The sequence below is a fragment of the Mustelus asterias genome, chromosome 4 (genome assembly GCF_964213995.1).
Source record: "Mustelus asterias chromosome 4, sMusAst1.hap1.1, whole genome shotgun sequence".
In the NCBI taxonomy this organism is placed as follows: domain Eukaryota; kingdom Metazoa; phylum Chordata; class Chondrichthyes; order Carcharhiniformes; family Triakidae; genus Mustelus; species Mustelus asterias.
Genome location: NC_135804.1, coordinates 99,665,937 through 99,684,132, shown reverse-complemented (window position 1 = coordinate 99,684,132; position 18,196 = coordinate 99,665,937). Strand labels below are relative to the sequence as shown.

Sequence of the window (18,196 nt, the reverse complement as noted above, 5' to 3'; positions counted from 1 at the left end):
CATCGTGGTACTCAAAAGCAGCTAAAGATTAATTTCAATGCAGATCTTCTGGCAAGGCCTTGCTGCTTTTATAATGCTTTGAGTGGAAACCTACACTAGGTTATGTGTTGCACGAATGACTTGCTCACTTCCTCTCTGAAGCTATCTGTCTGCATTAATCTAGTCAATGGGTCCCAGCTGAAGCCTGTGCACCTGTTTGAAGTTTTAATTTTTCAAATGTGTCTTGATGCAGGCTGCCTGCTGACATAGCTGCTACACATGACTCATTAATTTCACTAGTGTAATTTAGCACAGATGTATAAATCTCACTGCCAAGAATGTCTGAATTTGCCCATGTAGTAACCATATTCCTGTCAACGATGATATTATCCAACATGTTTTTGTGACACCTTGCAACTTCCCAGCAACACCCTGAAAACACTATTTTCAGACAAGTTTGCATTCTGATTTAGCTGGAGCAGCTCAAAATCCACTTCAAATACCACAGCATTGGCCACTTTTCTCCAATGCCACTGTTTGGTTCACGTTTTTGTTTTTCATTTGATAAAACAAATGATTGTTTTTTGACATAGTCAACTGCAGTGCAATATATGCTGATAGTTACATCCCTGTCTTATCAATTACATGCATAACATAGAAAAATGGCTCATAAACACAATGGGGTGAATGCCACGGGAACCGGAGTGGGCAAAGGCAGGCCATAGAAAGATCCATTGACCTCGGGCAAGATTTTCCAGTTTTGGGGTGAGCAAGGCCATAAAATCTCACGCTATGAATCTGCTATTTTTAATGCAGCTCTCCAAGCGACAGTCATCTGAATCCTACTGATCTAAATAATCCAATGGAGTTGGTATCTACCTCTAACATAGACCAACTGTTCTCGTCCCTGAATCTAGAATCAGGCAGTTCCAGTAGGTCATGGGGACCAGGTAAGGCTGGGGGAGATTCCTGGGTTTGAGAGTCTAGGGTTTGGGAGGCAGAAGGTTAAAGGGGGATGCCTCCAATGGGCCTAGCATCTGGAAAAGCAAGTCCTTCTGCCCCTTTAACTGATACTACAAGCCTATGTCACTAAAGCTGTTGGGCTCAGTGACTGGCAAGGTGTCTTCCTGTCATGGGCAAAATATACCCTTCAATGGCCACAAAAGGGCCTTGGTAGACATTTGAGCAGGCATGTAGCCCAGGTTCCCCTGTGTCCTGATTAGTTATGATGGAGCCAAGATGGGTGAGTAGCTGGTGGGAACCATGTCCTTTGAATTTTACATGACCTCAGCTTTGAAATCTGCCTGTCAGGAGGGTATTATCCAGACATACAGTAGTTTGTGGGTCAGTTAGGTACTCAAAAGGGAACAGTTCAAGATTCTACCATTACTTTAATTGCTTGCTGGCAACCCTGCTATGCACATTGGGGTTTAGGACAATTGCCTATGTATTAACCCTCTGGTAGGATAAATGAAATATGATTTGCCCAGTGGCAGTTGGGTTTGAACCAAGAGACCTTGTGGTGTAAGCATGAAACTCAGAGTTAGAAGCTATGGTATGCAATGGGTTGCTTGCTCTGGAAGCAAGGTGATCTCAAAATTATCTAGGTTAGACCATGGAAGTTTGCTTTTTTTTCTATGCTTGGATGGACAAATTGAGCTAAATAAATAATATTTGCTTTGACGAGTTGCTTGATTATGTTCACTTGTCCTGTGAAATAAGCCTCACAATTTGTATCTGGTCACATCTTATCCAGTGTTTCTCAGCACACCTTTGAAAAGCCTGGCGAAGGAGAGTAGTTCAAAAGTCACAAATCTAGCTCTGATTACAAGGAGGTTCACAACTCTGAAATCTGCTATTGTATTGTTAAATTTTGGGAAATGGACCATTTTCCATAACTTTGGAGCTTCCTCCTGATAAAGGCAGGCATAGAGCATGAAGTTCATTGTTGCCTCTAATGTGCCAGCTCAGTCTTTGGCCGACTGAGGAAAAGAGTATTTAAGTAACAGGATCTCAAACCTGAGATTAAGATCATAGTTTACTGGGCAGTGTACACTGCACCTCTATATGCTTCAGATGCTTGGACAACCTACAGCAAGAACCTCGAGTACTGGAGAAGTATTGCCAGTGATGCCTTCACAAGACCTCCCAAATCCTGTGGCAGGGAAGGTGGTCCAACCATAGTATCCTCTCCCAAGCCAATGTGCCCAACAACTAGGAAGACGCTCAGCACTCAAAGCCAACTCTGCTGGGCAAGACATGTTGTTCGTGTGCCTGACACCAGTCTCCTGAAGGAATACTCTACTCAGATCTTGCTTGCAGCTCAAGACTCCCAGGAGGACAACAGTAACTTCAGGGATGAACTCAAAGCATCCTTGAAGAGGTCAAATGTCTTCACCAACTTATGGGAGTCCATGGCCTGTGCGCGAGAGGCTAGAAAGCAACTGCTGGGTTGTCTACACAAAAGGGTTGCCCTCACAGCATTGGGTCAGAGAGACAGAATTCACAGCGTGGCAGGTGATTTCCAAATTCTGGAAGTCAGTTCACTTACCCTGGACTTATACTCACCTTGTTTTCAACTTCCCAGCTGTTGGCCTACATTGTAGCTTGGGGCCAGTTATGCAGCTCCACCCTGGACCTCTGATCAGAAACAAGAGGAGCAGCACCAGCAATGCCCACAGCAGTAGGGGTAACACCAGTAAAGCAGCAGCAGCCGCCTTCTCCTCAGGCATATACCACTCTACAAGACAGAGCAGATGGACATAGAGACGCAGCTCGAAGGAGGTAATATCGAACACGGGGCCCGATTTTACCATCAAATTGCACCAGTTTTCGGGCACGGAAACTTGGTAAAGTCAGACGTGAGGCAAGTAGTGTGATCCGCCACTGCCTCCACGCCCGTTCCCCCTTTCCCAAGCGCCTAAAATGGCCGTGATTGGGGCCGCACCTGAAACGGGTGCAACTGTAATTTATATGTATTTGTATGCATTTAAATTGACATAATATGCTGGATGCCCAAACTTACCGGCATTTCCCCGTTTACCACCGCGTTTGCCCATCCAGATTCGGCGCAAAACAGACATGGTCTGCAAAGGTCCGATTCAGGCGCTCCAGCTTCTGAGGAGGTACATTCCGAGCTTCCGGCGGCTCTCTGACTCAGATCAGTGGTGGGGGCGGGGAGGGAGGCGGGTCAGATCGCTCTCTGATGGGGGGGGGGGAGGGAGGCGGGTCAGACTGCTCTCTGGTGGGGGGGGGGGGGAGGAAGGCGGGTCAGATCGCTCTCTTGTGGGGGGGAGGAAGGCGGGTCAGATCGCTCTCTTGTAGGGGGATGGGACGATGTTCAGATTGCTCTCTGGTAGGGGGGTGGGAGGTGGGTCAGATGGCTCTCTGGTGGGGGGAGGAGGGAGGCGGGTCAGATGGCTCTCTGGTGGGGGGGGGAGGAAGGCGGGTCAGATTGCTCTCTGGTCGAGGGGAGGGAGGCGGGTCAGATCACTCTCTGGTGGGGGGGAGGGAGGCGGGTCAGATCACTCTCTGGTGGGGGGGAGACAAGCGGGTCAGATTGCTCTCTGGTGGGGGGGAGGGAGGCGGGTCAGATCGCTCCCTGGTGGGGGGGAGGGAGGCGGGTCAGATCACTCCCTGGTGGGGGTGAGGGAGGCGGGTCACTTTGCCCTCTGGTGGGGAGGAGGGCGGCGGGTCAGATAGCTCTCTGGTGGGGGGAAGGGAAGCGGGTCTGATGGCTCTCTGGTGGGGGGGAGGAGGGAGGCTGGTCGGATGGCTCTCTGGTGGTGGGGGGAGAGGCGGGTCAGATTACTCTCTGGTGGGGGGGGAGGAAGGTGGGTCAGATGGCTCTCTGCTGGGGTGGGGAGGGAGGCGGGTTAGAAGGCTCTCCGATGGGGGAGAGGAGGGAGGCGGGTCAGCTGGCTCTCTGGTGTGGGGAGGGGAGGGGGGTCGGCTGCCACTCTGTGTGCCACCAGTGGGTAGGGGGAGAGGGGTGTCCGCTGCCATTCTGCATGCGATCGATTGGGGGGGGGGAAGGGGGACTGGGGGCCGCGATTGGTCTGGGTAGTGGGGGGATGGGGGGATAAGGGGGACAGTTATGTTGTGGGGGTGGGGCAATGTCTGTGGGGGCCGGGGGGAGGTACTATCGGACATGGGAGCGATATGGCAGGGGAGCATTTTTCTATTTTCTTTTACTGCACATGCGTAGCTGAAGGATCCAATCGGAGCAGCAGTGTTTCGGGCGTGATAAGCCCCGCCCACAGGCTTGTGCAGCGCGATTCAGAATCGCTGCTTTTTTTTCAGGCAGAGTATGGGGGCACCTTAGAACGGGTCTAAAAGTCGTATCTGAAATACTCCCAGATTCAGCACTTCAAATCAAAATGGTAAAATCGGGCCCACGGAGTCGAGGCAGAGAGGATCATCTTTCTCAACATTTCTGATCTTCAGTGTCTCAGGAAGCTCAGGCTATCATAACAGATCATTGCTGAATTGTGCAGCCTCTTAGCTGAACATAGTTAAGGCTGAGATAGGCTGACTTTTGGCTCTCAGAAAATCAAGGGATATAGGGAAATGGAATCGAAGATCAACCACAAACGTATTGAATGGCACAGCAGGCACTGTTCCTATTTCTTATGTACTTAAGATCTCCTTTACTGTGGAGCTGGTGGGTATCCATTGTCATTGGCCATCAAGATGACTATCAATGGAGGGCAAACCCACCATGTTGTGCAACCCCTTCTGCAAAGAGAGAAAGCAGAGAGTTATGAGTGTGAGAAATGGATTGTATGGAAAGGAGGGAATTGCACCAATTGTGGAGGGTGAATGTGAGCATCGGTGTGAAAAGTCAATAAAATGAGGTTGATATTAACATTACCTGTTGAGATGCGAGAAGATGCCTTGAAAGAGAGGGATGAATGGCAATACAAGGTGTCTTGGTCTGAGGAATACTGTGCAGGAGAATGTGGGCAAATCAGATTGTGGGACTTGGCATCTGAAAGTCAGACATATTTCATCTTTCTTGTCCTCATGAAGTAATTGTGCCTTCCAGCAACTAATTTCCATTCATGTGCATTGTAAGCAATGTACAGGTCAGCCATGCTGACCCCAACTGGCTTCCCTTTAGCTAAAGATGGTTCCTTTGCCAGAGGGCAGATTGCCATTATATCTGTACTCTTCAATTGGTCAGGAACCTGGAAATGGTATGCTAATGCCACAATTGAGTTAAAGAGCCACAGCAAACCGTGCAATACAAAAAGGTGCCTGACTCATTGCTAGCTCCCCTATCCCCCCTTCCCAATTCCGAGGTTCCCAATCACTTTGACTAAGCCGAGGCACAATAGCCTGACACACTACCTCATTCAGCACATCAAGGATGCTTCACCACCTTCCCATTTTCGTCACTGATATTTGGAAAAACAGGATTGGGATTGCTCAAAATCATTTCACATTTTCATTTCAAAATCTGAGTTGTATTCAAGCCCAGATCCTAAGGATGAGAGGAAAGTATTGCAACAAACTACACCACTCAGTTACCTAGGTATTCAAGCTGAATTTTAAAAGGTAAGACGTTCAGATTCAGTGCAAGTCACCAACCAGTTTGACAGAAGTATAATTCTTGAGTGGACAAAGGGTTCATTTTCTCATGCTAGACATTATGTTGGAGGCCAACAGACTTCAGTTGCCATACCACTTACATCGCTACATTATCTATTTACATATTGGAGAGTAAAAGATGTAAAGTTAGCTTTTACTTACCCAGAACACCCACACGGTAGTTGAGTGTGATAACAATAACATTGCCATAGCTTGCCAATACGCTGCCATCAATCATATTTCCTGTCCCTTCCATGTATGACCCTCCATGAATGTATACCATGACTGGCTTAGGCCCACTATCACGAATATCTGCAACAGAAGAAATAGGAGGGAAGCCAAATGACACTTTGCTCAGACAGCAGTCACAGTGAAGGGCAGCACTGATCAAATAACAGGCATAAACACACTTCACTCATCTGTCATGTACACACTTCAAATTGTAGGCATCAACTACCAGGCACACACTCCAATCATCATATCAATTAAAATACTGCAACTACCAGGCATCAGCATATCACAGTCAGTGGGCACAAATGTTAGGGCATCAACATAAGACAAACACCTGGGCGCGCACACACTGTAAACACCAAACATAAAAACACCACGGTGAGCATCAACACAACATAAATACTGGGCAACAATACATACAATCGCAAGGCACAAGAAAATCTGCCAACAGACACACTGCAGATACCAGGAATTAAGTGCAGATGGAAAAATCAAAGATGGTGCCGTGAACTCTTTATGCTTCAAACATTTAAAAAGCATTTAAAAAATGAAACAGCATCAAAGTCATAGTCTGAAAAGAGATGAAATGTCGACAGTAGATCATTTTCACCAACAGTTCCCCAATTCATTTAATAATTTAGCACCAGATGAGGACAATGATGCAACATGTCTGTTCGTCATGTTTCTAAGTTCATGAATTTCATAAAGCATAGCATGACCACTCCACCCCAAACATTGATCTAAAAATTTAAAATACCTTGGTTTCAGTTGCAAGGGGTTTGCTCCATAGCTTGCAACCCACAACCCATTTTGAAAATTATGACACAGTCAATATCTATTATTCCAAGCTTCAATAAGGAATGCAAACAGTTACCACTTTCTTTATCAACTACCTGCCTAAGCTGTGCTACAGTAACTTTCTGAATGTCAATTATAATCAGAATTGGTTCTGTTTTGCAGCCCAGGGAGTAAGTACCAAAATTCATCAACAACTCACTTACAATTCCAGCATAGAGAACAAAACAAAGGTCAAGATCCTGTGGAATGTGTTAGACAGGAATTAACTGAGGAGTTTGAAGGCATTATAAACAGAATAATTGATCCCCAGGAATTAACTACAGGCTGGAATCTAATTATCAGTTTTGTAGAATGTTATTCTTGATATGTGTTAATCATTGTCCACTAGTGAGTTGCTAGGATTTAATACACTTACTGTTTTTCTGGTTGAAAACCAATAATCTTCTGTGACAAGAAATTAGAATTTTCTGATTCCATATGATTTTTCCAGCAGGGACACCTCAACTGGCCAAAATCCCTGATCCTGAACAGCACCCAAAGCTCAAAATGCATTGATACTCCCATTGTGAATTGTTTCCCAATGACTCGGCTAAGCATGAAGAAGCATCATTTGGACAAGGTGCCAAAGGATTATTGGGGTAATGGAAGTGTTTCTAGCAAGAATTAAATGTGGGGAAAAGAAAAAATGTTTCCTGTGATACAAATAATGATCTATTTGTTGACATGTTTAACAGTGGAGCAAAGACTTTGGGGATAGGGGAGAGGAAAAGGGTAAAAGAAATCTTTCTGGTCAGAACAGTAAACCGATATAATCATGTATTTTCAACTCTTGTGGGTGACAACATGGATGTGCTTTAGCTTTAGCAGGGAAGAAAGAAATTTCCCTTTGATTATAACTCTGAAATGCTGCATGTACTCTCAACAGTATGCATTATCGACATTACTCTTCAGGTTACAGCTCCGTACTTTGGTAGCTGGTACCAGCGTATGTCTGCAGCATGTTTTCATTGTTTTTACACATACATAACAGACATTTAACTCCATGGTGTGAACACACAAAACATAGGCAAGGGAAATAAAGGGTGGGTACAAAGAGGAGATGAGGCTTCAGTAACTGTCACAGATAAGTAACATACAGCAGCCACTGTTGAACAGAATGAATAAGGGAGAGGGAAGGGGATTCCATTACTGGCTGCCTCTTTTGTCATTCAGAGATTTTGGCTGTTACCTACCTGGGAGACATGCTGTTTCACATACTGTTCCTTCACAACCCACCTCTCCTTGCTTTTCTGACAAGGAGAAGAGCTGGGCTCTTCGAATTATAAGCTGAAGTTTAACAAACCCCAGATTCCTCCCCCCACCCCACACCTTCCCCCCCTCTGCCGCGGTGGACTCTATAATCACCAATGATGGCACAGTTTCTTTGAAAAACAAATTCCCTTCACCTTCCCGATGACAATGAAGGACATGTTTAATATCAGTGGCACCCAGGATCTAGTATTCTGACTTGCATTTTGCTGCAGTATTTCACATAGGGAAAAATGTGACCAGGATTTTAAATATTTTTCAAATGAAACATTATACATAATTTGAGTAAAACAATATAAAATTGACGAAAAAAATTAGCTCTTCTATCTGATTCATTCCATCATGAGTGACCATTCAAGCTGGCAGCCAATGATCAGTGCAGATAAATTACAGTTAAAATAGTGTAAAGCCAAATAGAAATCACAGTGGCCTTTCACCAAAAGTTAGGTAATTGCTTCATTTTGGAATCAACATTTCATGACTCTATAATAAACCAATTTTCTATATTTGGCCAATAACTGCTGAGATTTCCATTTAGCTGGGCACAGTCTATGTCTATTGCACATACACTCCCATAATTTGTGTGCCATGTCTGTGAAACTTAAAGCAAGGTCACGTGCCAACCAGGAGCTAAAATTCTAACAGTTGTGAAGATTCCAGTCAGTACAATGCTTTTTATAATCCCATTGCAAAAATATACTGTGTTTTTCCCAATAGACACTTAACCAACTTTAAGGATCAGACACAAGGGGGTAATTTTCACTTTCAATGCTTGGTAGTAAATAGGATTGATGATCCGCTCTCCCAGTTTACCATCAAAACGGTAAAGGTGAAAATTACTGCCAGGGTCATGATTAGCACCGCGCCTTAACTTTCCCACTCCACCAATTGAATGCTAAGGAAGGCTGATACCACATCATCATAGATATTAAGTACATCTGGAATGCACTATGACCAATGAGACATGGTTTATACCATTGTTATTTATACATGGATTACCAATGAAATATATTTTAAAGATTTACATTTCCACAAGAAGTCTCCTTGGAGGCCTTCGTATTCCTTCCATAGACAATATGGAATGATCACCATCTCTTTCTGTTTTCCACTCTATTTTCTTTGGTCCGACTGTATATTGAAACTTACTGTCCGCCACAACTAACTTTTTCTCTGACATAACTGATTATTCTTGACAGCCAGTAGAGCCTGCTCAAGGGGTTTTCACTCAACCAGAATATGAAATCTTTAAAATATACTTAAGAAAGATTGCTCTGTACCTGCATTTCATTTCTAATCTCATTTCTAAATGAGTAGGTGATGCTGAAACCCACAGAACTCTCACCACATTCCTAAAGCTCAATGCAAGGAGCCATCGGTTTCTGTCTCATTGCTGCACTCAAAATAAAGTGCAGTATGCGGAGTTGAGCACCAAGCACTATTAATCCCAATAAACAAATGAGAGGGGGCAGCACGACACACTTAATTACGCAACTCATGTCTGCTGGTTTGGGATGGGGGGGGGTATTGGTTTGGAATCATATCATCAGCATCCTCGGTATTGGACTGTTGTTTATTGGGTTATAACACACGTACAGACTCAGACACTGATACATACAGGGTGAGCACAAATCTCAACTGACACTTAAATGTGTAAAGTCAACTAAACAATTAGCCAGAACTTTGGGGTCACAGAAAAGGTCTTCTGATGCCCTTGTATCTTATTATGAGAGAATCTCCTCTGTCCATGCACATAAGTGGCATAATAATTATGTTAATATACTTAGAATTTCACTATTTTTCAAAGTTATTTTTGCAGAAGCACCAAGAACGTGAGCTGGAAAAACGTTCTGACGTTTGGAGACAAGGTATGTTCATATCACAACAAATCACTTTCTGAGTTTGACTAGATTATTGAAAGAAACAAATAAAAAACACCTAAAATCAGAGCAAGACTTGCTTGTATTAGAACATGAGCTTATGGACAATCAGCCTCCAGTTTCAGTTACACAGCAATGTAGGGAGAACCTACTGTTTAGGATTAAAGTGCTCCTTCACCCTTCCCAGTGCTCCACACAGAGTGACAAAGGCTATTTACCTACCCAATCTCAGGTAGGCAACAGTCCAGAGATCAGACAGTCCTATAAAGCAGGAGGAAGGTGTTTCTAGTAAAAATTATGAGGATCAAAATTTGTGCAAAATCAAGTTGTAAATATCTTCACAGATTAAAGCAAAACTGGTGCAGAGGTAGAAATCTAGAGGGGTGCAGATGGGAGGAATGTTTCTCCAGCTCTCCGGACAGTGAAACTATGGGGCAATGATGAGGTTGAATCTTACTAAATGCTATTATTTTATTTCCCTGTGATGCAGTTTTGTTCCAGTCACACAAACATAAACTGAAATCACCACTGAAATTACCAAATATTCATTTTGTAAAGGGGTGTATTGAGTAAAAAAACGTACTGAAGAAGTAGGAAAAAAAAGTGCAAGAAAACGTACACACTGTCCTCTCAATAACGTCCCCCAAAAAGGAAACTTAAAAATCAATAAGTATAAGAAGGACTTGGTTCTGCATTCATGCACCAGTTTCGAGCACCGCAAAATACCTTCATCTTCATCGCCATCATTATCAGCTAGATCATCGCCCTGTTTCTTTGCATTGGCCCCTAGAATCGAAATGAGGAAAGACAAGGTGAAAGGAAACAAGAGAATTCAAAAATATCATGACTATGAATAGCATCCCCTAAAAGATAATTCTAGAAATACTGAATCTGAAATATTTATTTAATCAACAGTACCCGTGACCCAAAAAATGTCAAGCTCTATGACAACATAGTCTGATACAATTCATTGGTTAACGGAATATTTTATTGTGAAACAAATCCGACCATTGACCAGAGAGAACGAAGGGCCAGTTCTTGACTGTTATATATCTGTATACAGAAAACTCTTAACAGACTTTTACACAACTGTCTTTCTGTTGACATCTGCTTGCTCAGCCCTAAGCACAAAGGCGACTTTATTTTCTGGCCAAATCATGAAATCTCATCAAGTTGAACACAGGTCCCAGCACTGATGAAACCAGCTTATACTATCAAAGTCTCTTGGCTCACATCAGGTGAAACTTCCATCATCTTCCATGCCACACATTGGGAGCGATTCTCCCAAAAAAGCTCTGAGTGTCAAATTTGCAGAAAAACTCCAGTAATTCACATTGTTTTTTTTCAGTGGGAGTTCTCACTAGAATCTCTCACACTCTATGCACTGCAGAAGCCACCAGCGTGAATATCATTAGATTTCAGGTGGCAAGGCCAATTCCCGCTGGAGAGGCTGAAATCAGTGGCCCTCTGCACAAGTGGCCCCGAACTGTCAGCCCCCCCGTTTGCTGGCCAGCTCAATCACTGGGCAGCCCGGGACCCCCACACTGATACCCCCTAACCCCCCACGGCCTGATCGCAGGTCCACCGACCATTCCCGGGCCCAGTCCCGACACCCACCCGCTTACCTGCTCCCCCACCCCCACCCCACCGATCCCAGCCCACCCTGATTTCCAACCCATCCCCCCACAGGCTGACACGCCTCGAACCAGCTGACCACCCACATTCCGGCTGACCCCCCCCCACCCATCCACCCCCTCCCCACCGATCACTGGCTTGTTTCCTGCCCCCATCTCCACTGATTGTCCCTTAAACCCCACCTCCACCAGGCCCTGCCCCTCATAGGCCCCCCCTTGGCATTGCCCGATGCCCTATGGGCAGTGCCAAGGTGCCCCTGGGTATTGGCACTTTGCCCCTTGAACAGTGCTGGGGGCACAGGCTGGCACTGCCAGGGTGCCCATGCCTAGGGGGCACCACCCCACCCACCGCCCGACTCCCTGGGAGTCCACGATTGCCCCCCGCTCCCCCCCTTCACTCTAGTGGGGTCAGGCCACTGGTTCCCTGAAGACGAGGAGCTTGTGTAATCCCCGCTGGAGTGAAACACTCTGGTGGGGTGGGGGAGGCAAGCAGGCCCGGATGAATTCAGTCCCAGGCCCGCTATTAGCACTTAAATGATATTTAAAATATTATTAAATGTTAACCTCCCCGCTGGGTTCCGGCACAGGGCAGACTGTGCTGGAAATCTGGTGCTGGGAGACGCTAGCGGGATGCGAACGCTCTCGGGAACCCCGCGAATCATCCCCGCGCAATTCTCCCGGTCCGCTGTGCTAAAATAATAGCTCAGCGGGACGGGGAATCGTTGCACATTTAGTCAATAATAACAGATTTCAGCAACACAGAGTTCATGTTTGGAGTCATGCAGTACTTCAGTAAAGTAAGGCACCTTGCCCCCACCTGTCTTCCCTTTTATCTTATCTCATGGTTCTTCGAGACTGAATTATTGATCTCCCTTTAGTAAAGGACACACTGGGTGGAATTTTTCCTGTTTTGCATGGAGTGCTGGCTGAGGGAGAAAACTGGAGTGCAGCTTGCAGCACTCATGCTGGTGCTGGATAAAGCCGGCAAAACTGGGAATCCCGAGGTCAGGGCAATCTCCGTTAAAATCAAGTTCCCTCCCCTCTTCCCTCCCCATCATATCCCTCTATGTACACAGAGACAACCCCCATATGCACAAGGGGAATCTCCCCCATGGACATGGGGAGGCCTCCCCCCCCAGATAAAGGGAACACACTCCTTCCCCAATGGAGCTCCCCAGAAAGGCTCCCCCCATTGGCACTGCCCCCTGGCATTACTTGGAAGAATGATACAGCGTGGAAGCCCGCTAGTTTAATTTAACTGTATGGAAATGAGTTCCCGACCTTCCTGTGTGGTAAACTCATTACATCATTGGCGAAGGGTGGGGAAAATCAGAAAACGCATTCTTGCCGGTGAAATTTTTGGTTTTTGACTCTCGCGGAATTTTGTGCCCCCGTCAGTGTTTGCACCCATGGTGGATGGGGGCGCTAAATCACGGCCTTTGTTTTCGGTAATGACGCAAGCTAACTGGAAAATCAAAATGATTTCCTGTTTTGTGTTGGGATATTGCTGTTGGGGGACAGATAGCAACACACGTTCCACTTTCTCAATCACTGCTGAAACTGCCCTGAAAGGAACTGGTAATTGGATGGGATCTGCAGTACAGTGGAGGTTACAAATGCTTTTCACACTCTCCACTGTAACTGAATTAAATGTGAGCATCTGGCTGCATCTCTCAACTGACCATTTCCACTAGCTAAACTACACTTCCTGTGACAGTGCCCACAGCTGAGTGTGGACAGTGCTTATTCTGTTTTAATTCTCATAACATAATCCTCTGCCAAGAGCTTGGAAACATGTTCTGATTGTTGTGCAACATCTAGCTTGGAATTCTGCATTCCACAGAATGATATCACTGTGCCTGCCTTGTGCTTGTTGGCTATCCCAGTGCATGTTGAACAATACTGCAATGCTTGGCTCATGCTTCTGTATATGCATCATTTCCTTCGGTGCCACATTTAATGAAAAATCCAACAGTGATGGCATGGACTGAGCTAATCCAAGCAAAAGTGTCTGCAAGATGGAGAAGTTATGGCAACATCACTCTCCTGACTCTCCTCCCCCACCCACTGTGGTGAAAATGTAATGTTACATATATTTATTTCTATGGCATTTCAGACATGGGGCAGGGAATATCGGGGGAGAAATTTGCTTGTGCATCATTGCTTTTAGCAGTGTTACATGGACTTAGGGTGTTCGTTATTGATGTAATGAAGGACACTACGTGGGCCATACTAGTAGTGGCCCACAGCATTGCTTGACCTGGTGAGTTGATATAAGTTTGCTAGACGTAGCATCATTCTTCCCCTGTTCTTTTTGAACTAAATGCTAAAAATCAACATTAATGTTAATGCTGAACAAAGCGTGGGAAATATAGATACACTTTGCTGAAAAAAGGCTCGGAATACAAAATGTAATATTGTTACCATGACAACTGCTGCCCTGAGGTAATTATATAATGACATTACAAAAGTACAAATCTAATGTCTGTTTACATATTTATAATCCAAAATATATTAAAAATGTGAATGGCTTCAAACTTCTAAATGTACTGCTCTTATGAGTGACAATGCATATAATATTGCATAAAAAATTCAAAACAACGGCATCAGAAATTGAAGATTGACAATACATGATGGCTTTCCTTGGCTGCATTGTGGTAAGGATGCGCAAAGAGCAAATGTTCTTGAAGCCACAAAACTCCAGTAAGCTGCACTCTTAGATAGATGGAATTGCTCTCCCTAATCCTCAAATAATGACCAAATTTTCGCCTTAAAACATCCTAATTAGTGGGCCAATGACACACTCACTGTATAATTAGGGGCAGTGGGGTACGGTGAAGAGACAGGAGTTGCCACCACAACTTAAAAGGCAAATGGCAGCCATTATCATGGTCAACAATTTATTTTGGAATGGAATCGAGAGGAGTGCAGCAGAAGAGGCTCCTGTGTATGAGCAGCCCACAATTCACAGATGCAACCCTTGAGGTACTTTTAGAGGCAGAGGCTGCAACACTGAAGAAAGTGAAATCACATACGCTTGACCCTCTGGAGGTGGCAGAGAAGGACACTAATGGTGACAACTCTCTTGCTCTTGTTCTTGCAGGAGAAAAAAGCATACAACGCCAGAGAAAGGACTTGTTCAGGGGGTGGAAGTTCCAATTGGTTATTCTAATGCTCATAGAGGAGGAAGCCCTGGATATTACCAGAGTGGCAGCCCATCAAGAAGTCAGTAATGGCAAAGTGGGAGTCCTTCAAAGACAGGGTGAAATGTTCTTAATATCTCCAGGCAACTGGGATGAAGTTTCCACCTCTTTGGCTGGAATTTTCCAGCTGCTGCTGCTGGAAGGATCTTCTGGTCCTGCTGAAGTCCATGGACATTTGAATGGCTCACTGCATCCACCATAGGGGAAGTCCCCGGAAAATCCAAACCATTTGTTGCAATGACTTGCTGCAAGTCTGCAGAAGCAGTTGCAGACAGGGATGCGTCTGCAGCTCTTCATGTCTACCACAGGGTCGGTTGTGAATGGGGAGCCAAGGCATTGCAGCGTGAAGTCAAAGTCTTATCCAAAGGAGGAATAAACAACTAAGTGAGCAGGAGGGGGTAAGGGAAGAGGCAGTTGGAGCTGGACCTTCTTGGAGAATGAGGGAAAGATACAATCATGCTCATTAGAGATGTTGAGCCTCAGGAGTCACGCATAAGACAAATCCTCCTGGAGCAGTGGTGGGAGAAGCCAGTGTTTGCTGAGGCAGTGAGGAGTCATGGGCAGAAAATGGAATAGTCCATCATTGACATGTGCTCCACCATGTCTCAGGCATGCACTCATCCACTGAAAGAGTGTGTGGTTGCAGGAACAGCTCATTAACATGCACAGAACATATGCCACATTCTGTAGCATTGACTGGTTAATGGCACAGATGGTACAAAACGTATAGAGTGAATGCCAGGTGCACACCAGTTTGTGGGTCTCACTGTTGTTCCAGTGCACCATGAAAGGACTGAGGCAGTCTGCAAAGACATTGGGGCAGATCACCCCAAAAAGGACATCATTACCATCAAGCACCCCCGAGGTCCTTCTGACTGAGGGCACTATCTATACAGGAAAGCTGTGTCAATACGGCTGCCAATGAAGGGGAAGCAGAGGCCACAAAAGGATGGATGAGGATTTCAGCAGCAAATGAGCTGAGGTAGATATGCAGGTGGGTGACCTTTCTGATGGAATGGGAATGGCTATGAGATAATCTTAGGGGAAAATGGGATGTCATGGTTATAAAGGGTCTAGTTGAGCCTCAGAAAATGATCATGGAGGCATAGGGTTGGTGGTTAGGGAACAGATACTGGGGAAGGAAAGAAAGTGGCTTTAATGTTCCCAATATTTAGTTGGACCAGGGCTCCATATTGGATAAATAGCATTTCAGGAAGGTGTAGGTGGTGGTGAGGATGAGCTGGGTGTCATCAGCATTACATGTGAAACTTGACATTTTGATTTAGGATGATGTCGCTGTGGGACGAGGATAGGTCCTTGGGAGTTGACAGAAACAATGATGCAGGAACAGCACCAGAAACCACTGCAGAATATCCTCTGGTTAGAACTGGACAAATAAGAGTGAAACCAGGAGGATTCAGCTGGATGACAGTGGGAGAATGGGAGAGATGGTGTGGTCAACCATGTTGAAGGCTGCAGCTTGCAAAGAATGAATGGGGGTGGCACAGTGGCACTTGGGTGGCATGGTGGCACAGTGGTTATCACTACTGCCTCATAGCACCAGGGACCCGGGTTCGATTCCCAGCTTGGGTTACTGTCTGTGTGGAGTTTGCACATCCCGTGTCTGCGTGGGTTTCCTCTGGGTGCTCCGGTTTCCTCCCACAGTCTAAAGATGTGCTAGTTAGGTGGATTGGCAGTGCTAAATTGCCCCTTAGTGTCAGGGGGATTAGCTAGGGTAAATACATGGGGTTATGGGGATAGGGCCTGGGTGGGATTGTGGTCAGTGCAGATTTGATGGGCCGAATGGCCTCCTTCTGCACTGCAGGGATTCTGTAGGGGCTAGTTAGCAATATCAGCTAACATAGGGCCAGGAAGGGAAGTTGGCTGGTCAGCAGTTTGGTGGGAATGGGGCTGAAGAGCAAGATGTGGGTCTTAAGGACAAGGTGAGTTTGGGGAGTGAATGATGGATGATGGAGAAGAAACCAGAGAGAGATGTGAGTTTGGGATTAGGGCGGGGGAAACTCAGACAAAGTTTATCTTGATGGACTAGGGGAGGGTGGAAGGCAGCAAAGGCAGTTGAATGGATGTTTTCAATCTTAATGTCAAAGATGAAGGTTAAGAGTGGAGAAAAGCTGGGGTTATCTTTGCATTCCAGGGTTTTGGCAGATGACAACAAGACCCAATAGGGCTTTACCAGACAGATGTGGTGACGGATGGCTAAACCAGTTGTTCACATTAAAAGTTAAAGCTTGTATCCCTTAGCCTGAAGGAACCAGAGATCCAGTCCACACTGGAAAATGATCAGGTTGCAAGTAATGATTTTACAGGTGACAAAGGTGAAGGGAAGGATGGGATTGAGGAGATCAGTAACTACAGAAATGTCATGGTAAATAGAAAGACAAAGGCTAGACAGTTGGAAATTTGGAAGTATCATTGTAAGGAACTCGGGGGTGAGATTTTTCCAGGGGAGACACAAAAGGAAACAGGGTGGGGAGGAGGTGATAGTGTGACTTGAAACCAATACACGCAAGCAATCAGAGATTGGTTTATCTGTGTTTTCACAATGGCAATAGAAAGGCCACATCTGCTAGTAAGGATAAAGGGTAGCCACAAATTTGGAAGATTTAAAAGAAAGGGAAGATAGGAGGACAGAGAACTCAGATGAAATTGAGCAAGATGAGGTGGAAGATAAAGTCAATGAGGATGAGAAGTCGCTCACTTCAGAGACTGAGGGGGAGAAAGAAATGGTGTGAAGTTTGGGTGGGTGGAAGAGAACATGTATTTTAAAGGAGAGGTGAAACAAGGTTAGATATTCAAAGTAGGGGACGGTGATAAATAGGGAGATTTGGTGATAAGGGCCACACACCACCAAGACGGTGGGTGGCACAGTGGTGGATGGTATAGCCAGGTGGGGGGTCTTCATTTAGGGAAAGGGTATCATCATCTATCAGCTAGGCTTCAATCGAGGCCAAGATGTCAATGCCATCATTCATAATAAGCTCATGGATGGCAACAACATTGTTATGATGTGGAGATGCCGGCGTTGGACTGGGGTAAACACAGTAAGAAGTTTAACAACACCAGGTTAAAGTCCAACAGTTTTATTTGGTAGCAATTTGTGTGGCTTTTGCTACCAAATAAACCTGTTGGACTTTAACCTGGTGGTGTTAAACTTCTTACTGTAACAACATTGTTCACAGTGACAGGATATTCTAAAGGGATGTGCGTGAACATTATCTGTCTCCGGTCGCATGTTGTGTGTTCAAATCCTTCAGTCATAGAATAGTGAGAAATTAGTTTTTTAAATTCATTTGTGGGACATGGGTGTCACTGGCAGACTAGCATTTATTGTCCATCCCTAGCTGAGAGTCAATCACATTGCTGTGGCTCTGGAGTCACACGTAGGCCAGACCAGATAAAGACGCCAGATTTCCTTCCCTAAAGGACATCAGTGAACCAGATGGGTTTATCCGACCATCGACAATGGTTTCATGATCATCAGTAGATTCTTAATTCCAGATATTTTTTATGCAATTCAAATTCCACTATTTGTCATGGTGGGATTTGAATCCGG

General features: G+C 45.3%; 1 protein-coding gene across 14 annotated transcripts in view; it reads right to left on the bottom strand.

The window, feature by feature from the left end:
- nlgn3a (neuroligin 3a) overlaps positions 1-18,196 on the bottom strand; it is a 189,837-nt gene that overhangs the window by 103,898 nt on the left and 67,743 nt on the right. For 6 of the 14 annotated variants that reach the window (XM_078211451.1, XM_078211449.1, XM_078211447.1 and 3 more), the window contains one exon: positions 5,734-5,883. In XM_078211451.1, coding sequence (XP_078067577.1) covers positions 5,734-5,883 — 150 coding nt within the window. Of the gene's footprint in view, positions 1-5,733; positions 5,920-10,511; positions 10,572-14,736; positions 14,772-18,196 lie in introns of all 14 variants that reach the window. The other 8 variants (XM_078211438.1, XM_078211439.1, XM_078211440.1 and 5 more) reach the window with 5 other exon arrangements.